This window comes from Mastigoproctus giganteus, chromosome 7 (genome assembly GCF_048544385.1).
Source record: "Mastigoproctus giganteus isolate SK-2022 chromosome 7, ASM4854438v1, whole genome shotgun sequence".
Taxonomy (NCBI): Eukaryota; Metazoa; Arthropoda; class Arachnida; order Uropygi; family Thelyphonidae; genus Mastigoproctus; species Mastigoproctus giganteus.
In genome coordinates this window covers 202,896,302-202,922,943 of record NC_143581.1, presented here as the reverse complement: position 1 = coordinate 202,922,943, position 26,642 = coordinate 202,896,302, and the positions used below count along the sequence as shown (strand labels likewise).

Below are 26,642 nucleotides of genomic sequence, written 5' to 3'. Positions count from 1 at the left end.
GCTCCGGTGTACAGTGCGTGATGGCCCCCTTGTTTTGGCTTGTGTGTGTCTACATGTAAATATGAAGGTTAAAAAGCAACAAGTCGGTTCTAACATATAATAAATCTATGAGATAAAAAAATAATAAAGAAAATTTTTAAAATTAAGTTTGTATATTTTGTGAGATAATTAAAAATGAATTTAATTACTTAAAATTATATTAAGGTCTCGGGATAAAAAAATAACACTTTTAATATAGGCGACATATGTAAGTAATTTATGAAAAATATCAATAGTGGAGTACTGTTATGTGTAATAAAATTATTACAATTATCAGGTATGTGTGTGCATCCTATTATAAAAATAGGAAGCACACACATACGTGATAATTTAACAAATAATGTTACTTAGAAAAAACTAATACTAATCAAAATAGTTACTTTAGGAGTTAATTTTTGATGTCAGAGTATTAAATTATTTACATTCAAAGACTGAAACCACATCCGGTCCGCGAAAAGCAAAGTTGACTGAAAACCGCTCTGTAAAATAATACAAACGGTAAAATTATTATCACAGCTTAAATACTAAGGAGGATACGTAGATATCCAACACTGCCTGGCTACTGCTGTTAAAATACAAAGAAGCAACTTCTGGGACGTGATAAAACTCCACCACATCCAGCTACCAGCACAGTTTAGGATTAAAAGAATTAAATCTAGCTGTTGAGTGAGTAACAGCTTAATGCTTTATATAGAATAATTTCTCACGCATATTTCGTAGTTACAGACAAGTTTTAAATAAGGGCTTTCGCCTTTGAGTTAAGGCCATTTCGCAATTTATTAACATATCCTATAAGTAAAAAATATTCTGTTGTTATAAGAAAAAAAAATGAAACAAAATAAACTTTTTCCATGGGGAAGAGACCCGCAAGAGAGCGAGATTTCGTCGAGTCCGCGGCTCAATAAAAAGGGAAAACCACTGTGTAGTCGAACCTTCTATATCCGGCATTCCTTATTCGACATCACCCATTTTCCGGGTATGTTTAGGGAAAAAAATTGTATTGTTCCACGTTACGAAAAGAAGAAAAAACATTGTGCTATACGTTACGAAAAAAAAAAAAAAGAAAAGACTATTTGATGCCAAGTACAAAACGTTGTAGCACAGGACTTCAGTATATATATTTTGTGATTGCAGTATGACCATCCGAAATCTAGAATATTCTGAGATCAAGCAAGAATGATATCCCAAATCTGCAGGATTTGAGAGGTTAGGCTTTAACTTATAATGAAGGATTACTGCGATTATTTTTGCGATCAGTGGGGTCCTCATGATAATATGGAGATAAGGAATTCAGCACGTCCCAGATTCAAGCGTGTACTATATCACAAATTTTATCTGTCAGTATTTTCTGATTGGCACTTTGGACTGATTGGCCAATTCCACTATTCAATTTTAAAAAAAAAGAGTCGTGTTGCTTTCATAGGGGGTAACATCGAAATAGTGAGTATTGCTGCTGATCAGCTGCCATTTTGTAGTCAATAATTCCAAATTATGGATGGCAAACGTCCGATGTTAGCAATCTGGTCATTCATAAATGGTATAAGTGGCCAATTAGCTCTCTCATATATGCCTTAGGTATACGGTAGTAATATAATTTTTGGTTAATATATTTTATTTTTGTTACATTATTTGAGTTGGTTGATCTTCATAAAATCGCAGTGATATTAACTATTAAATATGTCTGCTGTTCAGAAACATGAGAAAGTAGGTATAATATCGAGGCTGTTAGCTTTCGAATCGGCCACCCTTAGGGTGTCAGCCATCCAGCACTCCGGTTTTGTTTCATACAGTTGCTCCACCTACTGTAAGAATTTTGCTGTCTATGTTGAGGAATGCTGCGATCATTCCAATGATGAGGATTGAAATTCTTGTACATTCATGTGAACTAGCTTATTACGCGAATGCCTTCTCTAGATCATGGGTGGTTGTTCGTGCCATTCCTGACTCTGCCCTCATAGTGGAAGAATGTCGTACAGTAACGCCATTTATTACATCAGCGTTTCATTCGTTACTACGATAATCAGGAACTTATTTTTTCATATTAATTAGCAGAAAAGTCCCTATTTCTTTGCTTATTCTTTTCATTCATCATTCAGTTCTTTCGTATAAGAGAGAGAGAGAATGTTATAAGTTTCAAAGATATGTTCAGTTGGATAGTTCTATTATGCTTATTGTTCCGAACTGTGCTCTGGTTTTCGAAATTATAGGAATAAAAACTTAATGTGAATATCTTGAAGATTATAAGGGAGTGTAGCAAAATGTTATTGATTTGATATTCCAAAATATGAATAACACACAAAGTTAAAATAAATATTTTCAATAGTGCGTGCATAAAAGAATGAAAATATGCTAACTGTAAAGCAAGTTTCATAATCTCATTGCATAGTTTATCAGGTAGTAAATGACACTATTCTGTCAAAAATCTACCTTGCTCCCCGCAGGAAATTGTATGTGACTATGAAATATGTAAATTTTTTGGCCTATGAAAGTGATCAACAGAATTCATTAATTTCAAAATATGTCTAACGATTAGTATACAGAAAGAGCTAACAGAGTTTCAAAGGGTGAATGTTATCGTTGGACGTCATTTGCGCAAAATATCTGTGCGTGCTATTGCTTAGGAATTAAACAATTCCCGAGTCGACAGTTAGCAACGTGTAAAAGAAGTCCAGAGGTAAAATGAGCCCGAGAACGACCAGGTAGGTATAAATTACTGACTGACAAGAGCTGATGCGCCTTGAGACGGGTCGTTACCACTTCATTGGATATCAGACCCCAGAAGTCTGATTTTCGAGCTGCGAGCGGCCACTGGCAAACCTGTGTTTCTACCACACAGAAGCTTGCATGTCATGAAGTTTCACCGAAGAGCTTCAGTCCAGAAACATATGTTAACAAAACAAATATGCACCGTCGATTCGCATGGTTCAGCTCACCCTGATCAATGGAAATCGGCCCTCTGAGTCTGACGGACGTGTTTTCTAAATATGAACCTGGGAGGAAGTTGGTTGTTTCTCGTAGTATTGGCTAAGTCCATTGATTGCAATGCATGGAATTATGAATGTTGCACTGTGATCCTAATGATTCTACAATATTGTTTTAGAGAATTCCATGACCCTACATTGTGGCAATTTTATGGAAGCGGTACAAGGTGCCCTTGCACCTTGTACTTTGGCAACAGATTACTATTGATATTGGAGATTTGATCAAAGATAACAGGACAAAAAAGATTGCCTTGCTTCGTAATTTCAATTATAATATTATTTAATTATAATAATAATATTATTATTTTTTTTATGTGTACCCTGACTCCTTGGTTCACTCTGTTTTAAAGCAAATGTTGTACGGTTTTTGTTATCTTTGTGCAGGGGAAAAAAAAAAGCAAAATATTTAAAATTTATTTCGTAATACAAAGTCAAATACCAACACCTTTATATGTAGCCCATATATATTTGTCCCAAGGATTATATACAAATGATAACTACATATTCATAAAGTAACTTTTCTGGTAACTGATTAGTTGCTAAAATAAAATACCGTAACGTTTTTTATAAATCAGATTGAAGCATTTTATTAAGAAAAACCAGCAAGGAGGAGTCTTTCTTCATCCAAAGATAATACTGAGATTTTATGCGTAGTTTACGTTGTCGCTAAAAAAGTGCCGACTAATCTTTAAGTGTTTAGCTGGAAACAACTTTATCCAATTTCACAGTAATTATAGACATCACTGCAACATTAAGAAGTATGTAATTCCGCTACTGCTAGAGTTACCTTTCACCATTTTAATTCCTATTGCAGAGGTTTATAGCTTTAAACAGGTGATGGACGCTCTTCGAACTTCATGTGATGGTCTGCTTTATCGATAATGTTAAGGTGTGCCTTTTTAATTGGCTATAAATCTGAAATTAGTAAAACATTCGCGCTTTGTAATAGGAGCATTAAATCGCAGTTTTCGCTCTTGCTGCTCGTGTGTGAACTCTTATAACTACCGCCAAAGTGAGTATTTACTTGAGGAAAAACACCTGCCAAATCAATCTTTCCTTCTACTCTTCCAGTCCCGAGGGCTTGGCGGCAGTCTTATAAGAATCAGGGTCATTTACAAGCGGAACGTTATTAGTAGTTGTTAGTTAATGCGCTTCAGGACCATCTAAACTCTCTGGCACTACAAACAGAGAGATAATCATTTATAAAATAGATGACACATGGAAGTACAGCATCCCCATTAGGAGAGAGTTGCATGTACTGGTTTGTATAAATAGCCTGAATAGCCGTTCGGACTGTTTTTCTTAGATTTATTTCCAACTGCTACTTCAGTTTTGTTCCTTCCGTCTTATTGAGATTTTAGATTTCATCAATTCCAAATTGAATTACATAATATAAATTTTAATCGAATGACAGAGCCGATAGAATTTCCAGACTTTAGAGGAATTGAGGAGGGTGATATAAGAACACAGATATTGTTATGTATTTCGCAAATACTCTCATTAAAATTTAAAACATCTATTTTAACACATGAAATAAATAATTTATTGCTAGTATTTGTACCGGAAACTCTATTACAGCTACTGTGCTCGTAGCCCTAGTAACCAATTTTATAATTCTGAGATATATGATTTAATTATTGCATTGATGGTGATACACTAATTAATCACTCTTCAGTAGGCTAATAAAATTGACAGACAGTCCCTCGTGGTTAGCATAGCGGGTAGGGACGCCATTACAGACAGGAAGAACCTTTATTGGTATTTTTCAATCATTCTCAGGCGAAGACTGCATGCTTTTTTTATCCTGGAAACTTGAGTTCTTCATCCAACCAACAAGGAAACCTACCATAAGGTACACGCATTTCGCAGACACAATATAGTGACGCCTCATGGTCTTAGTTTAGTTGTCTTGGCGTAAAATGGGGTAAAAATCAGTCAAATAACTTTGAGCACATCTGGAATGAGATGAACTGTGTGCGCGGGCTAGATCAACACAGCTCACCTTGACTACTATGATAGCGATTGAACTGAAGGAGGAAATGGCGGGAAATTCCACGTTTGCTATGCTCCGTCATTAATTTATTTAAACAGATGTATTTTATTCAATAATAGTGTTCCAATACTTTTTTTTGAGAGAATAGAATTGACTATGCTTTAACATTATGGCCAACTACAGTAGTCGTTTTAAGGGATAGCTGAGATATAAATCAACAAAAGAAGTTTTTGGTATGTTCATTATCAATTTTTATTTATTGAAACCAAGATACTAGTATATGAAAAGCGCAAGTGAGTGACGACTGATTTAAAGGAAACCCCCCCCCCCCCTTTTTTTTTGTTGAATTAAGTAATCAATCAAGAAAACGGTTTCTCTGGCATTTCTAAGAAAAGTATAGAGCTGGTCACTATCTGTAAATTTCTAACAATTTTCTCTCTCTCTCTCTCTCTCTCTCTCTCTCTCTCTCTCTCTCTCTCTCTCTCATGCTATGATAATTATAATTGTCTCTATTACATTATTTATACGCAGTTTCCGTCTTTTCCTTTTTGAGTGAATAAAAATGACAAAGTACTGTTTGTACAAAATGACTGCTTCTGTTTCTAGTAAGTCATAAGTACGAGAACATAAACCAAAAACATTGGTACCATAAAATCGCTGCCCATTTGCTTCTTACAGATAGAGTAACTAGCGTGCGCCCGATGCGGCGACATTCTGTCGTGTGAGTGCTTGTGAAATCTTGTCTCTCAAATCTGCTGACGTATCGGACACTATTATGATGATTTATAGAAGAAAGTATGGATGTTATTTTATGATGGCGTAATCAGTTTTGTTTAAAATAGGAGAATAACAGAGAAATAATTCTTTTGGCGGCACAATGACAAAAAGAATATATGGTTTGAGTTAGCCGCTGCACAGTGTTACCGAGTTCTTCTGCGCATTTACTGTTATTTATATTATAAGAACAGAATTAAATCTCAGAACTTGAGATTTCCTTCCTTCCTGATTTCTTTTTTCTGTCTGTACGCCATACCAATATACACTGCCTGGATAGGCTTATTAGGACCGTTGAAGTTTAAGCTATATGCAGCTATGTATGAAGTATATGTAAATCGAAAAAGAAACATGGAGTATGGCGCGTGCAGGAACACCCTATAAAACAGAGTGACTCGAAATAAGTTTACTGAACAGTGGGAAATGGACAGGACCTCACTGACTTCCAAAGCTTTGATTATCGGTGCGCTTTTAGAAGATGCTGCAGCAGAGAAAAAGACTGCACTTGCCAAGTGTTCAATCTAGTGTCGTTCAAGCCAATGGAAAAACGCCTGCATCTGTGAACAGATGCACCTAAAGATGAAAATGTAAGGTAGTGGAGTAAGTGCACGAATTCTGGAGAGGATTGTCCAATATAATTGTTGCCAAACAATGGAACAATTAACGTAAGATTCAATTAACGTAACGTCAGTTAGCGTTAAGATCACAAGGCAAACAGTACCAGCACCATTGGAGAGCCTATAAAGGATGCATTATGGGAGTAGATGACCTTTAAGGAAGACATGATCTCGGACACGAACCGAAAATGCCAAACTATTATAGAGCTATCAAAATTACTAGTGGATTATGGGCTATCTGACAAAAAAAAAAAAAAACTGTGCTCTAATTTGCTCATAGTCACACTTACCACTGTAAGGCCCTCGTGGGTAGCACAGTTGGTAGAATCTCCATCCTCCCCACACCTGTTGGTAAACAGGTGTGGGGAGGATGGAGATTCTACTAACTGTTGGTAAACAGCTGTGGGGAGGATGGGAGGATGGAGATTAAGTCCGAGTCCCGTCGATGACGTGAGGAATTTTTATGGGCTTTTTCACAGCGTGGCTGAGTTAGTCGGTCTCAAGCGAGGATAGCATGGTTTTTCTCCCAGAAACTCGACTTTTTCGTCCAGAAAAAGAGAAAATCTACCACAGCATACACGCAATTTACAGACAGTATATAAGGAGCAATATGGCCTTAGTTGCCGATGCTCCTAAAATCCTATTACAACAACAACCTCTGTAAGAAAATGATTGTAGAGTTATCAAAATTTGCTGAATTACTAGCAAGATTATGACTACCTCACCAGGGTGGGTTTATTTATAGAGTTCTTTCTTCTTCATAAACAACCGAATATATCCTGGCCGTTTATGTGTATTTTAAGCGCTAGAGCAACTAAGGCTGTAAGGGATCAGTGTATTTGTGTCTGTAATTGCACGCATTGTTCAGTCGGTTTGATGTTTACTGAACGAAAACCCGAATTTCCTGGAGTAAATATTTTAATAACAAATATGATCTATCGCAGAAGCTGTAAATGGAATGCTAGTAGCCCTGTACTAGCTTGGACTGCTGATTAAAAGGAAACTTAAGTTAACAATAGGTTGTAGTATCTGAGCAAAATGTTAAACCAAAGGGTTCATGGGTATCGTCAGTAAGATCTTTTCTTTTTCTTTTAAACTAGTTTTGCTTTCTCTTTAAAGTGGAATCTTTTTCGATGTTGTTTCATTCAAAAATTAGCAACTTCACGTTGTCGCTGAAGTACTGAAAGAGAAATTGATTTTTTTGTCTTTCTCTCAACAAAAACACGCATTTTATAAAATCGGCTGGCTCCGAAAACATGTCCATATGTGCATGTAGGTCCATGTGCGTTGTTTCTGAGAAATAATTAAATCTAGCTATTTCTTACTTATGCGTTTGTACAAAATTCTAACCGTGTTCCAGTAAAACTATACAGTTAAAATTGTATATGCGGTATTGGTGTCAATTTAGATAAAATGGGGAGACGAGATGATAAATGAAATAAAAGTAATCCAACTAGTCATATTTTTAAGTTTAACGTCTTTTTGATGAATGTATTTTTACGACTCATTTTAAACTCAAGATTTTCTCTGAGAAGGTTAGCAGAACTTTTAAGTTCTGCTCCAAATTTTACAAACGAAGTGAGTAAATATTAGAAACTTTACTCACTTCGTTTGCCCGTTCCTTCTAATAATTATTAGAGGGGATGGACAAATGAAATTATCCCAAGAAATCGCTGTTTTCTTCGTATTTAAATGTCTATGTTACAGTCCCATCTAAGTATTGCTAGGCTGATTTCTCTACGGTAGTGTACATTGTATGGTTCTTTCCCCCCCCCTGTAATTCGTGATTTTCGTCCATAAAAAAAAAAAAAAAAAAACACGACTTTAGATTATATTTTAGTTACAGACAGTGCACTGACACTTCATTGCCTTAGCCCAAAATCAAGCAAACAACAACCACTGTGTTGAAAAGGCCTAGTTCGGGTCCCGTCTACGTGAAAGGAAGGAACGTTTATGATTTTTTTTTTCTTAGTCTCGAGAGGGGAAGAACTGTCATTAATCGGAGAATAACTTCATCCATGTAAATTATTTTTTTTTTAATTTATTTATTCATTCAGTTGATTGCAAGTTACAATGTCTATAAACAGCTTGTGTTCTTTGGTCGGTCTGCCTGGTTTGCTGCACGAGAAACCAGAGTTTCTTGGTGGAAAAAAAAAAAAAAACCTTGTTATCCTTCGACTAACTCAGCTATATTGTGAAAAAAAGTCTACAGAAGTTTCTCCCGTTATTGACAGGATTCGAAACTGGGCCTTTTCAACCCGGTGTGGGAGGGCGAAGATTATAACTACTGCCCGATTCGTGAGGACTAGTCTCAGATGGACGTCTCCTCCTCCTCCCCTTCGGAAATTCAGATTATTCAGCAAATAAGCAAACCGACTATTGAATAGGCGCAATTATTGAAACTGTTTATTAACTCCTCATGGTTCTAGTTGCATTAGAAAAAGTTCAAATGGACACAATCCAAAGCTTATTCATATCTCATAATTGCATGCATTGTTGAACCACAGTATTTTTTACTAGATAAATTATTTTCATGTTACATGAAAATAATTATTTTCCTGATCTTGTTTAATTTATGTTGGATCATTAGCGGTACATTGAGCGTATATAAGAAACTTAAAGCGATGTTATATAGCACTACTGATGATTACGATTAGGCCCTGCTCTTAATTTATTCAAGTGCAGTTCCATTTTATAATACATTGTAGTTGTATGTCGAGCGCCTGTTTTATTCGTGGAATTCTCATTTCCCAACATTGGTATCAGTGGCAACTGGTTACCGAATACTGCCCACATATGAAAACATCTGATCATATAATTTGCATGCTTAGACATTATTGATATTTTCCAAAAAAATGTGGAAGATGGAGTTAAAGATAAATTTCACTTTGACAGAAAGATAATTTCCATATTAAGCGAATTGTAGTATTTCTTTCCAATTAATATTTGAAATACTTATCATGAAATTCCAAGATTAATTTATTTAAATTATAATTTATATTTCAGCGAAGCCCCCAACAGTTCGCGGTCTAACAGATGTCAAGATTGAGGAAAAGAAAAGGCTACGACTGAAATGTAAAGTTTCAGGAAACCCGCCTCCTCGGATAGAATGGTACCGAGATGGAATAAAAATCCGTTCACGTGATAGGATACAGATTAAAAATAAAAGGTATCTCATTTTCATGATCCCGTTAACTTTCAGCAAATAATTTTCTCTAGTTTTTGAATTGAAATTAATTCACTAACTGGAGTAGATGTTGTCATGTTTCCCTGTACAATTTGCGTATTATTAAATATATTTACAACCAGTTTCTCAGGGGAAAAAAAATAGTGATCTGGATATACAACCAGTAGAGGTAACTTTGGTATACTAACATTTATTATTTATGTCAGAGCAATATCTGGCATAAATTAATTTTTAAGCTAATATAAAACCACGTTTCCCTTGTATAACTTCGAATTTGGTGGCCATCTCGAAATATATGTTCTAAAAATGAAAAATGTTTATAAAACAGAAAATATGGTTTAATATATCATAAAATAATTAAATGACTACATCTGAGGAATAACTGAGCAGTATTGCGATAAAATATATCAAGGGCCATAGGTTTTACTCAATCATATTTTAACCAATAAAAATCTTTACACGTCAAATTTACCTAACATAATCGTATTAACGGTCTTTACATCCGGACAGTTTTCTTCTTATGACCAATGAACACTGACAGAACGAACCAGCATTATAAAATATTCACTTTAATTAATATGGTGCTTAAAACTATATTACATGAAAATAAAGAAACAGTTTAGTAACTCTTTTTTAATGAATTATAGATATTTCTCAAAGTGTAATTTGAGAACTCCATGGTGTAGCACAGCTGATGTATGGACAATTATACTAATTTTGAATAATGATTCTTGAAATATGTGTCGAGCCAAGTAAAATTTTATTAAAAGCAGACAAATATACATCCGGAAGTTATTTATTATTTCTTTTTCTTTTTCGTACAATTTGTAAGGAAAAAAAGTTCATAGATTAAATTTTTGTTTTGATGTATATATATATATATATATATATGAGAGAGACTTAAAAGTATATGGGAAGTAGAGTAATAAATATTATAAATTTGTAATTAAACTAAATGGGTAAGTTTGAAGAGCGTAAAACTATAGTTTTATTAAGTGTTCTTTGAAGTTATTGGTATTTACTTTTCATTTCCATTAATCACAGAAAAAAAAAAGTCATTTAATTTAAGGAAAAGATCGAACGCGCCTGAAATGTAATGCCACGTAATTAACTAACTTGTTTCACATATTTGGTACTTCCTCCAGAACTGGTTTACTATAGTACACTATGGCCATAGATGCCGATGCGCCTAAATTCCCAAATTAACAAACAGACAAACTAGTTTACTTTTTAAAACATCAAGTTAATTTTGAATGTTTTCAATACAGTTTGATTGTATTGAAGACTTTCACAAATCATTTTATATATATCATATATTTCATCTTTAAATGATATCATTTCTTCACCCTGAATTTCTGATAAGTTTTAAAAACACTTAAAGGAACAGTGACGAGTAAATCAAACTGTATTAACCGTGCGAGGTAACAGTGACAAGGAATACAACTTCTGTAAATTAAGTGATATAGCAATCTTGGAGAAGAGTTGAGTTATAAATACTGAAGCTGAGCGAAGGTAAGGCTCCAAGAATAGACGATATATATCCTACTGCATGTGAGTTTATCATCCCATTGGAGTGTTAATGAGATCATCATTAGACTCCGAGACGAACCCCTTGGGCTGGAGACGCAATGTCTCCCCGATCAACAAAGGAGGTGCAAAGACATAATGGGCAACTATGACAAGTGAGTTTGATTGCAGTGGTGAGAAAGATCATGAGGTCTTGAAAAATATATATACAATGCTAACCCAGTTTAATATAATACAATAAAATATACAATGGCAGAAACTTTCAAGACTGACGCGTCTTTCTGCCATTGTATATTTTATTGTATTATATTAAACTGGGTTATCATTGTATATATTTTTCATAACCATGGACCTCAGTACACCAGGACCATTCGCTACAATCCATGAGGTCTGTTGTTAAGGGTACAACATATGAGCATTTCTTTAAGAATGATATCCTTAATTAATCTGAGAGTGAAGAATAAGTCTTGAGTGACCAGTATAGGTAATTATTATGACGAAGTCGAAAACAGTTGGATGCAAGAAACAACTTTATTTACTTTGACTTCAGCAAAGCTTTTGATACGGTTCCCCGTTAATGCAAACTGGTGCGAATTGGGATTACTGGTAAGATGCTTGGTGGATCAAGCGCTAGCTAAAAGATAGGAAGAGAGTGGTCGTAAAAAGGAATTTCCCAAGTTGAACCAGTGTAACGATTGGGGGTCTCTCAGGGTGGTATTGGGGACACTTCTGTTTTTTAGCTTCCTTAATGACATTGATAGGGGATTGCAGGGGCAGCTATCACACTCTGCTGATGATTTAAAGGTAGACATGGTAGTTCACGACCAAAACGAGGCAATATTTCTTTAAAATGACTTAGATCGGTTAACAAATGGTGTGAAAATATCAAATGAAGTTTTAAATGCAAGATTTTTCACTCAAGGAGCAGAAATTCAGAAGTTACTTATAAGCTAGGCGGATTGGATCTAAAAGTGGTTCACTACTTATGACTCATGGGTTCTGATTCAGTCAGACGTGAAATTTTAATGCACTGAATAAAAGTGGTTAGGAAGGCACATGTCGTCCTCTGTGATATATATGCAAGTGAAAAGGATGCCACTGTCCCTTTATATAAGACGATAATGTGACTGTATTTAGAATATTGTGTTCATGATTGGAAGTCGCACTTGGAAATAGACAACAGCTATTTGGAAGAGTTAAAAGAAGGGTAAGGAGATTGGTGAGGGTGATTATTGATGCCCATACGAAGAACGACTGAGAAGGTGCAGATTGCACTTGAAAAGTAGACATTTTATGGGAGACCGTATATAAGCCCCTGAAGTGAATCACTGAAATGAATGAGTTAAGTATATTTTTACTGGTTGAAGAGAGAAGAACCAGGAGAATGTATATAAAATCTTGGGGAGTAGTAGAAAACTGGATATCGCGAAGGTTAGCGTCTTGCAGATCATTTGAATAAATTGAGTGAGAAATTTTTTTGTTTTGTTTTGGTAAATGCAGACATAGTTCGCTTCCTTGCATCATTTTGCCATTTTATTTCTAATACTGGCAGATTTTCTTCAATACGCAATTTAAGCATTTTGATCGTTGATACGTGTAACTCACGACCTTCATTATGTAATTTTCGGAATATTCAATTTTTAGCATTTGCTTATGATGTCAATATGTCAAGCATACATACGTAACATGGAAGTACGTTTCATTTATTGGTGCATAAAAAATACTACAATAAATTTCGGTGGCTTTCTGTGAGAGAAAAAAAAATGCCTTCAGTACTTCGAAAATTTTCAATTTTAATAGTTGATCGATTGTGGTATAAACTTAACCAGCGAGTTTTTGAATGTGTCATTAACTTGCGTCTTCTAAAGAACGAAATTCTTAACATTACGGATTTCGACGAGTAAGAATTTGAAAAGGTTTGTTTATGCATGGGTAATGCACTTCCATCATTTCTACTACCAAGGTAGTATGCATACACCATTTGATTATATCTCGTATTGTGACAACGAGTGTCCGAGGTATTGCACTGCTTTGAATAAGTAACGCTTCACCATTGGAGAAGATTAATGTTACTTATTCTCGGCGGATACCGCCACACAGACGGCACCGGTTTGAAGCTTGTTGGCTTACTCATCGGTGGGTGGGCAGGTACCTTGTTGTTGCAATAGTGACAACCTTGTTATGAAGTATAACGCAATAATAATTAAACGATGCATGCATACTACCTGGGTAGTAGAAATGATAGAAGTGCATTACTGATGCATAAACGGCTTTTTCATATTCTTAGATATCTAATCAAGAAATATTTTTAGATTAAACCACGCACACCATCAAGCATCTCTCATATTGTGGAGTTATATTTCATAACTGGGTTGTCACTATTGCGACAACAGGGTACCTGCCCACCCACAGATGAGTAAGCCAACTAGCTTCGAACGGTACCGTCTGGGTGGTGGTATCAGCCGGGAATAAGTAACATTAGTCTTCTTCACTGGTGAAGCGTTACTTATTCAAAGCAGTGCAATACCTCGGAAACTCGTTGTGAAGGTATTCACAATATGAGATATAACTAAATGATGCATGCATACTACCTGTGTAGTAGAAATGATGGAAGTGCATTACTCATGCACAAACAACCTTTTAGACATACTCTTAGACATTTAAGCAAGAAATATTTTTGGTAAGAACTCTGAATCTTTCGCAAGAGCGCAGGAGAATGTGTGATAAAGGGCGCATTACTCACAAGTTCCTTCCGGATGTAAAACGCGCAGTATAAATCAATCAAAATTACAATCGAGATGGTTTGCGCCAACTTACAGGCTATGTTCTTATTAACTGGTCATGGCTCCCTATATGCAAAGTTACATTAGTTAGAAATCAATGAAAGAACAAATATAATTGTCACTGTAGTGAAATGGAGTCATGGGAACATATTATGTACCTGTGAGGCATATAACGATCTAACAATCGAATTATTATCTCGGATGAGTGGGCTCCACGTTTTGGCAGAGGGCTGTGAAGCGATCCTAGTGGAAACGCAAGATAGTCTCGGCTTTCCAAGACTTTGCCACTGTGGTATTTCATAGGCGAAGGACGCTTCTGCGCCTGGGATTGGTAGAGCAGTATGTGTTTCATGAGGCTGTTTGACTAGAATTCTAAGAACTTGGATTGCTGGAGTCAGGAGTCACGCTCAGATCCTCATCTCTTCTGGCAGGAGTAGGTCTATCTTTGGGAAAATTTGGGGTCCCTCGTGGTAGAATATGACACTGCGGTATATCAGGCTCGTGCTATTTACAGGTGAGTATCTGAGTGCTACAAGAACTCAGCCGCACACATCTTCCATATTGTAAATATGGAAGATGTGTGCGGCATCGATAATAAGGCTAACTTACACAGCTTATAGGGTCTCATATGCAGGATTGTGCTGTATGCCGGAAGAGAATTGCTGAATTTGTTTCAGTGGAAGTGGGCAAGGATGTGGTATTTTGCTCCTGAATCAGGATGGGTTTTCATTCCCAATTCCGTATCCGCATAATCAATATCTTCGGTTTTCTCTTGATGTCCTTCGGCAGTTCATGGTGCTGTCAGCATTGCTGTGATTGTCATGGGCATCTCCGAATACTGGTTCAGAGGCCTTTTGCACAATTTCACAGTTCGTCGGTCACAGGCGAGGGTAGCATGGTTTTTTCTTCCGGAAACTCGGGTTTTTCCTCCATAAAATATAAAATTGACTACACAACAAACGCAACTTTTTACAGACAATATGGTCTTAGTCGGTTCGGGAACGCCAGTTGTTTGTATTTATTCATGATTATAAAACTCCTCCAGCTCATTTTGCAGTTTGTGATTCTACAGAGCTCAGTGCTGGCAGTTATCTTCAGAAGGCCTTGGACTGGATTTGGATGCTTTCACATGAACTTGAACACTTCAACTTAGTCCTTGAATTGTTTCCTGTATGTATGAGTATTCTTCTTATTCTTTCTAATGAGTAGTCTCCTTTTCAATGAGTATTCTCTTTTCTTCTTATGAGTATTCGTCCTTTCTTCTTTTCGAACCATTCCCCCTCCTTGCAATGCATGGGGAGAATGGTTTGTAATTATCTAAATTGACTAGCAGTGTTGTCAAATTTTTGGCAGGTTTGGTAGGCTTCATACCATGAAGTATAACAGATTATTCGCGGGCCGTAGGTTGGACACCACTGACCTAAAGGGTGCATGCGACAGCTCATAATGGCGTCGATGAACCGGGTCAACGACGGACTGCTCGATGATGACAGTGCAACAGTTGCCTGCCATCTTCGAGCGTCTCCTGTCGGCGGATATGAAACCCAGTGGGAATTTTTGAAATTCTTACTAAACGAAAAGTTTCGCAAAAAATGGAATTATAAACAGACATGGTTTTGAAACACGAAAATACTTTTGCATTACAAAGACAGGTCTGAATGTAGAGATTCCATTGTCACTATTTATTGGTAGACCTGCTTATGGTTAAGTGTGAAAAGCGGATGATAAGTCAAGGAGAAAAAAAAAAAAAAAAACCGGAAAACATTATTTGAAGAGGAGAAAGTTAGATTGTAATTATCATTTCTTGGTGTTCCAATTTTAAGTATGATTTGGGTGAGTTATGGTCGTTAATCATAACTACACGTAATTAAAATTGAGTTTCTTCTTCTCTTCCGAATTTCGGATTTTTCAGCCAGCACATGTCAGTAGGCCTCTGAACCTATTATTTAGGAAAAATATACATGACTCGTATGAGGATTAGTCTGCTCTCTCTCTCTCTCTCTCTCTCTCTCTCTCTCTCTCTCTCTCTCTCTCTCTTCCCAACTGTGAGGGAAGAGATGGAAGCAAAAATTGTTTGCTTTACAAAAATTAGCTTTCAAAATGTATATTTGTAAGGGAAAAGAAAATCTCCGTTATATGGTCTAAAATTGATTATGCACCCCCATTTAAAATTATATTGGTAGCATATTTTCATATTTTATTTACCTGTTTCTAGAAGTAAATTGTGTTTTATTTATTTGACTCTCTTCCAGGCGTTACTCTCGCCTAGTCATTAAACGGGTTAGTCTCCAAGATAGCGGCGCGTATGAATGCCAAGCAGAAAATGTTGTCAGCAAACATCCAGCCTCCGCCACAGCAGAGGTCACTGTAATTCGTAAAGGTGACAAAAGGCCAACAGTTCCCCAACCTACAAATGGTAAGAATGTTTTCCTGGCGTTTGTGAATATTGATACAAAAGATGTTTATGAATTTGAGTTCGAATTTCCCTGCTGAATCCCCCCCCTCCCCTCCACCAAGAGAGGATCGTTTTAGTAAATTGTTAAGCTTTGGTTCCAAGTTCGGTTTATATGTTTGCAAGATGAAAAATCGCAAAAAAAATCTTTCATATCTTTGTAGAAGAGGCAGGTTTTTTTTTTTTTTTTTTTTTTCCCTGTCAGAGAGGATATTTATCTCAAGATACAATATTCAGTAATTGATATCAATTGTGTATGTTGTAATCTAATTGGGGAAGGACGTTACGTGGTTGTTATCTATTAAGAATTATTAATATGTATAATTAACCACTCTTTTACCACGTGGAAGTTTTTAATATATATTTTATTAAGCATAGCCTAAACTAATATAGCGTGACGTTTCGGGTATCTTGCCCGAACCCATCATCAGACAGTGCTGTTTGGGAATAGAGATAAAAAAGGTGAAGGTTACTAAATAGATTTACATTGAGAAATTCTAAATTACAATCATAATTTTTAACAAAGGATCAGTTATAAGATGTATTAACAATTGGTCATTTTTAATTTTCAATAATAATGCAGTGAGTAGATAAATAATTCTAAGTTATAAAAATAAATTGAGCATCTCTAAGATTACAGTTACGACATAAAGGAGCAATTCTATGTTACTATTATACAATTATATGAGCAGAACTTGGTTACACTGAGCAATTTTTAAGCAACTTTACTTTTAGCCTATTTTATAAGATGAATTAAGATAAACAAAATAAATCTTACCTGCTGATCCCCCTCGACCTGAAGAGGGAAAGAGGATCAGCAGCAGCAGTGCCTTATATATCGCCATTTCTCTTCAGGTCTGAGGATGGTCAGCAGGTAAGATTTGTTTTGTTTGTCTTAACTCATCTTATAAAATAGGCTAAAAGTAAAGTTACTTAAAAATTGCGCAGTGTAACCAAGTTCTGCTCATATATACACACGTACCTTAATATTGCTCAAACTTTGCGGCAACAGCTCCCCCTCAAAGCTCCCAATGTAATTTAACTGCTATTCTCAATATGATCAGAAGATTCAAGAGTCGAGGGTTATTTGTATACAAATATGTATTATGGACAGAATTGTGTACATCTCATGAGCAGTTGAGACAGACGGTTATTCTACCTTAAAAGTAGAATAACCGTCTGTAGAATAATCAAGCATTTATTATACAGAGAGGCCTCCATAGCCGAGTGGTCAGGAGCGGGAGTGCAGTAGCACACGCTCTTTGAGTAGACCGGGGTTCAAGCCCCTGACTGCTGAATACGCTCGATCTGCCAACCCGCACTGGACCAGCGTGGCAGATTATGGTCCACTTCCCTCAGCATGAATTGTTGAGGAGGCTTCCATCCTGCAGTGGGTTGATAATGGCTGCACTTTACTTTTTTTTTTATTATTATTATACAGCAAAGCTCTTTATACATATAAGGATAACTGATCACTAATAAGTGATCAGTTAAAATTTCTAATCATTATTCGCTTCCTTCATTTGTTTAAAATTCTTTTAATCAATGCAACTTCAATTTATCACGATGGAATTACTCAATATTCTCATTACCTCTTAATGGAGAATATTGAACTCAAAAAAAAAAAAAAAAACTTAGGTTGTTCACTCCAATCAAATTAATAACCACTATGACGACTGATACTTCGGAATAGTGGATATATTAAAGTTTAAAAAATCTGTGGATCGAAAAGTTTATATCACAACATACTTGCCATCCTATGCTGCTCCGGTGCCACATAATGAAGACATGCAGAGTACATTCTTCAGAAATAGATGATGGATCTTGTGAACAGGATAATAATAATAAAATTCTTTATTCATAGAAATGTAGGACACGATTCCCGCTACAGGCAACCAGAGGAATCTGACAATTAACTGGACACATTACATTCAATGCATAAAAACTACGTGGGTACACAGCAAATACATAGACAGTGCAATATACACAGCTAATATTGCAATAAATGTATTTTATAGTTATTATATCCAAGCTGCAACACATTGAGGCAGTCTGGAGACTTTCACTGGGAGTTATTCCGCTGACAATTGCAGGAATGCTGACTGCACTTCACTATGGATTTGCGCTTTTCTTCTCTGTAGACAGAATTTCTGGACCACACATCCAAATCAATGTTTGCGGAGTTCAACGCGCCGATGATGCTGTTCGGAAAGTGTCGCTTGAAGGTCGAGAGATTCTGCAGGTTAGAATAGAGCACTGGACGGTTTCTGAGGGCTCTACCAGGGATTTTTCAGCCTACGATTTCCCAGATATTAACGAAGTCGAGAGCAGCGGAGCACAGATTAAGCGCCATTGTGAGCTTCCTCGCATATGCCAGGTGCTGGGCCGGGGTGTATCTCAGATTTATGCAGAGCTCTGATTTTGATGTTGTATGGGGTAAGTGAGGCCAATTGTTGGCCCACTTCAGGACCCAGATTTCCAGACCCCTGAGCGTCTTCAGACGAGACATAGGAACAGCCGACCAAACTTCAATACCATAACTGATGATAGAACTAAAGTAGTAGAGGAGAAATTTTCTGACTGTTTCCTTGTTGTGCACTCTACAAAGATCAAGTTTCATACCCCAGAAAGCCCGTAATGCTCTTGAAGAGGAGAGATATTTGTTCAGGATGACAGAATTCGATAATTCCTCTGCCTGGTCTGGTGAGGTACGGTGTAAGGCGGTGTTTCCCAACCTTTTTTTTACCGTGCCCCACCTAAGTCTTTCTAAAATTCTGATGCCCCCTATGTAACGTTGGGAAACACCGATATACATATTTTTTATATTCAAAAATTGCATTATTCCCTAAATGAAGCCTAATTACAACTTGTTCAGGACACAAGACTTAGGTTTTAGGAAGAAATCATTAGGAAATTATTAAGAAAAAAACAGCAAGTAAATTTTCACAACATATAATAGACAACTAAAATTCAAGTACAAAATAATTTATATGAAAGATTTTTCTATAATATTTTAATTTTTAGTAATTATTATTTAATTGTTTAATAATTTCAACATTCCATGTGAAGGTCACTTCTAGATGAGTGCACTAAATTTAGTGAGACCCTTGTGCTTGCCGCAGAGAGATTTTATATTGGGCTCCAATTCAGTCAGCTTCAGTCTCAAGTCTCCCCGTTTTGTGATATCCAGTCGATTTCTTTTCTTTAGTAACAAATCATTTATGGCACTAAATCCACATTCAGCTAAATATGAAGATGGAAAAAGGTAACAATAGCTCTCTTGCAAAGTTGGTTGTTAAATTTGGGTATTTAATTTCTGTTTCATCCCAAAGCCATGCCATCACTTCTTTTATATTGAATAAAGTTTTAACTGACTCATCATTTTGCATTTCTGAGAGTTCTTCTTGGTACTGCGTTGATACATCAGACAAATCCACTAACATTGGTTGCATCATCCAGGTTGGAAAATCAATTTGTTTTAAATCAGAAAACCTTTCTTTTAAATTTTCAGATGATCGACAATAACAAGTACAGCGGTATCAGTCACTTCACATTTTTGCAGCCAACGTGTTCAAAATTTTTGTTACAAATATATTTTTGACATAATTCAATAAATGTAATGAAACCAAATATCTTCGCTTTTGCATCGACGAGAGTTTTATTTGTTCCTCGAAGTTGTTTATTTAATATATTTAATTTTTCAAAGATATCGGCTAAATAACTCACAAATGCTTTACCATCGACCGTTAACAGATGCTTCATTTCAGGTTTTTCACTTAAAAAGTCACTAATAGTATCAAATAGTTCCATAAATCTTTTCAAGCAGTTCCCTTTCGAGAGCCACCTTACTTCAGTGTGAAGTAAAAGTCTCACATGGTCTGCATTTTGTTTTTCACAAAAAAGCTTGAAGAGACGCTCACATTTGGCATTGACACACTTTATAACTGATTTTAGTACTTCATGAAGAACAGGCGAAATATTTTTAGCTACCAAGTTTTCCCTATGAATAACACAATGCACAAGAAGCATTTCTGGATTCTCATCTTTCATCAATTTTAAGCAGCCATTTTTCTTGCTCATCATATTTTTGAATTGCCCCCCTGAACAATCAAATTTCCCCCATGTGGGGCGTGGGACCCACGTTGGGAAACACCGGTGTAAGGTGTATTTAGTGTCAGACGGCACCAGGGGTTTCCCCCATCTCCGCATAGTTTTCATTGTGTGTGTACCAGTTCACTGGAAATGCCAGAGATTTAAAAGTGTATGGATATTGTATATGTGTAGTGCCGTGTACCGTTGTTCATCTGGTCATTTAGCCGCTGGACCCCTGCTGAGGCCCAACGTTGCCCCACCTTCGCCCCGTGGAGGCAGACCCGGAACCCAGTAGGCTTAAGTTACTCTGGCAGGTCCTGTCACCTAATTTCCTGAGATTTCAGTGGCTAGGACCTAAAAAAAAAAAAAAATTTATTGTATTTATATTGCGTGCATACAAGCACATATATACACACATGCACATATGTGCAGCATACATGTGCCAACGTCAATCGTGGGGTTGACGTCGCTTGAGTTGGACCAGAACGTGGGTGAAGATATTTTGGATGAGGTCTGGTGAGGTGTTAGCCGGGCTTGAGAGGTAACATACAATGTAGTCGGCGTAGGCCATAAACGCAGATATTTCATTCATTAATGGAATAAATATCGCTGAAAAAAGCAGTGCCGACAACGATCCACCTTGGGGTATACCGACTTCCACCTGTTTTGTGATGCAGTTATTCCCTTGCTGGAAGGTAAGGTACCTCTTGGTCAGCAAATTTCTGAGGAGCTTCGAGACATTACCCGTGAACCCATAGTAGTTCTCCAGGAGGCACATAAGTGGCTTAACTTGTACTGAATCAAAGGCCGCTTTCAGATCAAGAAAAACAGAATGCATAACATAGCCTTGCTCCCAGGCTTGAAGGGTTTTCAAATTCAGAGCCTGTATGCATGTTATCGGCGATCTTTGTGAGAGCGCGTAATGTGTATGCTGAGGTCTCTGGGAAAGGATCTCATTGGTAACCACTTTAAACAAGCACTTCTCCAGGCATTTGAGAAAAGGGGAGGAAATTGAAATAGGACTATAGTCAGCAGCAGAGGTCGGATTCTGCACCTTTGGAATTGGGATTACTATAATTTAGCCAAGCGTTTGGGACGATTCCCTGTTGTAAAATTCTGTTAAACAACTTTGTCAGCTCATCGCTGATGAAGTAGGAGGCAACTTTAAGGCAAAATGTGGGAATAGAGTCACTTCCCATTGATTTCTTATTGGACATCCTCCTCTTCGCCAATTGTCACGTTAGTGAGATTAGTTATGCCGTAGTGTGCACTGTTCCAGGGGGAGTCCGTAACTGCACTGTCTGTTTTGACGAACCGGGTTACATGATCGCACCATTCGGTCAGGTCTAACGATTCTGCTGACCGGATGTGATTGGCCGACCAGGATCGCTGGCCACACGGTATCCTCTTCTCCATGAACGAGTTTATAGCCTACTTCTTGGTTTTCTGGAAACTCTATCTGGCTTTTGAGTACGCTGAATATGAACTTTCTGTGAATGATCTCTTGAATTGGGCATGTAGCCGTTGTTTTTCTTTAAACTGGTGCATAAGGATGCTGGACCACCACGGCTTCCAGTGTGGGCAGATGACGCAAACTCTTGACATGGCCATTCTAGCAATAAAAGACAACCATTTCTGAAGCCAAAACGCAGCTTCCTCTATATCAATTTTTTTTCACTGAGAGTTCGCCAGGGGTAGAGCCTAAAGAGATCCATTGCTGTTTCAATTTTTAGGTATTTTGGATCATATACAGCTTTCCTGATTTTTTTTCAATATAGTTCGATTAGTTTCTTTGGTTATAGCATTCTTTCAACAGGATAACTGAGATCATACTTTGGAAGCCAGTTCAAGTAAAAAGCCGCATTTCCTAATCAGATGACTTAGTGAGGGATTTGGGTTTAATCAAATTGCAGAGCTTCTGGCATCTCTTTTAAAAGCATACAATCTACTGGATTCCAGCTGCAAGACTTGCACATGTAGAAGAAAAACGTCACTTTTGCACATTTTTGCACTGTTTCAGAATTCTTGTGTTACACGTAGCTTTAGTCGTAAAGACCACTACATTCAGTGGTCTTTACGAATAAAGTGACGAAAATAGTGTTATCTTTTAATGGAAAAGATACCACTCTTGTGGATTGTGATTTCTGGAAAAGATGCATTACGGAATATCAAGTATGGCTAGTGAAAATGGGATGTCTGAGGGGACTTAAAGCTGCTGTTATTCCTTCTATGTTTTCAAGATTGCTTTACTAGCTTCCCTTTCTTTCTATGTCTCTTGGATAATAAAGCAATAGTTAAGCATTACAAGAGACGAGAGTGGTCTACCACCATGTGCCGTAACTTAACACACACAATGTAGTGAACAATCTCTTGTTGTTCCAAGAAACAGTTTTTCTTCCACCATTCTACATCAAGCTTGGACTAGTCACACAATTTGTTAAAGTATTGGATCCTCAAGGTGACACTTTAAATCATATACAGTCTGTGGTTCTATAATTGTCTGATGCAAAAGTAAAAGGTGGCATATTTATTAGTTCATAAGTTAAGCAGACGTTGGTTTTGCAAGGAGTGGAAATAAAAATGACTACTGCCGAGCGAATTTCCTGGTAGGCGTTTTCCCTTGAATTTTTTTTCATTAATCCTAGGAGGATTTCCTACTTTTTAATTTGTGATTTTTTGAGCTTGCTGTTTACTTTCAGCAAAGATTAACATTCGATTCTCTGCAAAACTTAAACATTGATAACAAATTCGATATAGTATTATTGCATATACACTGACCAGTCAACACATTGACTACCCCTGTGTTTTAGCAATCGGCCGTTTCTCCCGCCTAGTGGCACATGTGTCGCGGTGAAAACAGCCAATTGTGATACTTCAGGTTTGTGCCATACGGATCTGTACGAAGTACTTGATCGACATGGACAAGGGGTGTGATCTAGTCATAGTGGAATAGTATTTTGGGTCAGGCGCCACCGGTGGTTTCCCACATCTGCGCCGTATGTACTCTGTGATGGAATGAGGAACAACTGTGCAAAGGCTAGAAAAAAAGTGTAATGTCTGGTTTATTAAGCACTGTGTTTTGTTCTGTTGTCGTGTTGGCCGCAGGGCCCCTAGTGGGATTCTACGTTGCCCGCCGCCACCACCACTGCGGGGTGAGCCAGGCTGCCCGTTATACTCTGGCTGGTCTCTGCCAGGGTCGCCTGAGCTTCCTGACAGAGACAGTAAAAAAAAAAAAAAAAAAATTTTTGTTCAAGAGAGCACACTAGGAATTAGAGTAAGAGTAGAGTGGGTCAGAATGTAGGGTAAGGAACAGAGATGGACCAAGGTGAAGGGCCCACCCGGTGATTTAAGGCGAAGTGGGGGAGAGGGTATAGGGAATTAAAGTCACAGGGGCAGGTGCTCCCGTATGAGCGCGATTGGCCTTGCGCTCTGAAGGGATATCCCGTACTCAGCAGAGTGCCAGTAGCATAGATCCCGCACCCACAACAGGGTACCAGCATAATCCTACCCCAGAGTGGGGTTTGCATGATAGCTTAGTTGCTATAATTTCCTGCACACTAGGAATTAGAGTAAGATGTGGGTAATGCATTTATTCTACCCCTGTTGAGGTTTGCAATGGTGGTGGAATGTTCCGGTCAGGCCTGTCATGGGTGTGATAAACCCGTCTGGTGTTAATAACTAAACTGCCTGTGCAAATCGTGTGAAGGCTGCATAAGATGTTTCATCGTTTATGAGGATGTGCTCTTGTTGGCAGGGGTTGGATTGTATCTCGGTGAAGAGTCGTAGGCGGCAATCATCATATGAGGGGCACTCGTACATGACGTGGACCCAGCATTTCTCATCTCCACAGTGCCAGTAAGGAATTGTTTTCGATACCGAGCGCTTTTAACTTTTGCTGGAATGGGCCGTGCCCAGTAAGCAGGAAGGTTGCCTGCAGTCCAGGTGAATACCAGGGAGGAAGCTTGGGATAGGTAAGGGCGATTTTGGGGGGAAACTTCTTAGTTACTTCTCCTTTATTTGTTGCATTCCAGGACTCCTGCCATACACGCTGCAGGTAGCTGGCGACACGCCTTTTTTTCGCTTATGGTCATTTGTGAGGTCCAGATGCAGATTCAGTAGTTGGGTGGGAATACCTTTCTTGTGGCGCTGGTAGAGGCCTCTTTTCAGTACTTCCAGGTAGAGGGGCATGAATCCTGCGATGACTTGGAGCGCAGTGGTGCTGACTGTGCGGCACGCCCTGGTAACAGACAGAATCATAAATCGCTGAATTGAATCGAGTTTACGCCTGTTCCGCTCAAGTGTTGCTCTGGTGCACCATACGGAAGCCCCATAGCAAACAATCGGTACGAATACCGCTTTATAGATTAGAGAGAGGGGCCTTGTGCTTCAGACCCCAGTCAGCCCGGCTTATTCTTCTGATCATGGCTGCATATTTTCTTATTTTAATGGCAAGGTACTTCAAGTGAGGGTTGCATCTATGTGGAGGCCTAGGTATTTAACTTCAGTATATAATCTGATTGGTATGTTGTTTATCTTCATGACTGGGAGTCTGCGGATTTTAAGTTTCCCTTTCAACAGGATGGACTTCGTTTTTTCACCCGAGATATAGTTGGTGCAGTGAGGCCCAATTCTGTAGCCGTCCGAGAGCTCGATTTGCTTTCAATTCCAGTCCATCTCTTGTGTCAGAGTGTATTACAAGAATAAGGTCATCAGCGAAGGCCAGAGGTAAGACCCCGCCGAGATCCATCCCCAGGAACTCGTCCAGAACAATTGACCACAGGAATGGTCCCAGAATAGAGCCCTGGGGGAAACTCAGGGTAACACATCTGGAGACTCTTTGATATTTGGTTATAATTTGGACGGATCTGTTGTTGAGGTAGGATTTTATACTCTCATAGAGATTGTAGGAAACTCCAGCCAGCCGCCGCCTCCTAATAATGCTGGGCCACCACAGCTGGTTGAAGGCGCCGGCGAAATCCACCATAATGGCTAGGGTATACTTGTGCTGCGTTTCATTGGCTTGGGAGATGAACTTATGGACGGCGTCTTCAGAGCTGAGACCCGTCTTGAAGCCAAACTTGCAGTGCTGAGGCAAGTTGTTTTCCATTGTAACAATCAGTAAGGCGGAAGAGGAGTCGTCGTTCTTGAAGTTTAGGGAAAACAGAGAGCAGTGCTATTGGCCTGTAGGAGGTAGGAAGGTGAGTCGACTTTTCAGGGTTTTTAAGTATTAATTTGAGCGTAGCTTCTCTCCAGGTAGCAGGGAAGGAGCCGCCAGCCAAGCATCTATTGAAGAGACTGAGTAGGGTGGTAGGATAAAGTTCTGCGAATTTCTTAATCACGTCAACTTCAAGGAGGTCAGAGCCAGGGGTCTTTCCTTCTTTTGTCTTTGCTAGGGCTAGGTTCATCTCTGCAAAGGTAAATGGTTCTTCTGTGTTGTCTGGTGCATTGGGGTGTGATCTGACGAACTTCGAAAAAGAGATGATTATCGGATATCGATTGAAGGGTGGCAGTATTACTTAAACTCCGAATATTGTGGGCTGTTCGCGGAGTACTTTCACCTTATCTAAAGCTAAAGTGGACGAATAGTGGATGGAGCAGCTGTCGGCAAAGCAATGACAGCTGCCCACTCCTGATCGATGATCGTAGTGAACGTTCGCTGGCCCGCCTTGTGTTAGCCGATAGACGTTAAACGGTGGAATAAATGACTGAATACGGACTTTGATCAGGAGACGACCAGCGATGTTTTCAAGACCACGATCCAACGAACAGTCGTTTGTATAGCCATCCGGAATATGCGTTCGGTCAAGGTACCCATGCTTATGGCCACCCATCGTCAGCGACGCCTAAAGTTTGTATCTGAATGGCGTCATTGGACCATTAACTACTGTAAAAAGTTGCCTTTTTCGGTGAATCACGTTTCCTGCTATGCCGTGGACGATAGATGTAGGCTACGGCAACAAATTGCGGCATGCTTTCCTGGGTATCTCTTGGAACACTAAGCCACACTCGGAATGCTAAAAACTACCTTCATTATGACTGATTAGGTAGGTCACTCCTTCATGGTGACTGTCATCTCAGATGGAACAGTTGTGTTCCAGCAGGAAAATCGCCCTGCCACGTTGCCGGTATTGTTCGAGAGTGGTTCGCCGACCACGAATGTGGCTTCCAGGCCGCCGGAGATGAGTTCTATAGAACAT

The 26,642-nt window shown here is 38.2% G+C and overlaps 1 protein-coding gene across 1 annotated transcript in view; it reads left to right on the top strand.

Moving 5' to 3' along the window:
• Positions 1-26,642, top strand: part of LOC150083598 (protein vein-like) — a 335,175-nt gene that overhangs the window by 255,747 nt on the left and 52,786 nt on the right. Inside the window, exons 2-3 of the mRNA XM_090378538.1 lie at positions 9,411-9,573; positions 16,154-16,317. Of these exons, the coding sequence (XP_090234664.1) occupies positions 9,411-9,573; positions 16,154-16,317 (327 nt within the window). The remainder of the gene's footprint in view (positions 1-9,410; positions 9,574-16,153; positions 16,318-26,642) is intronic.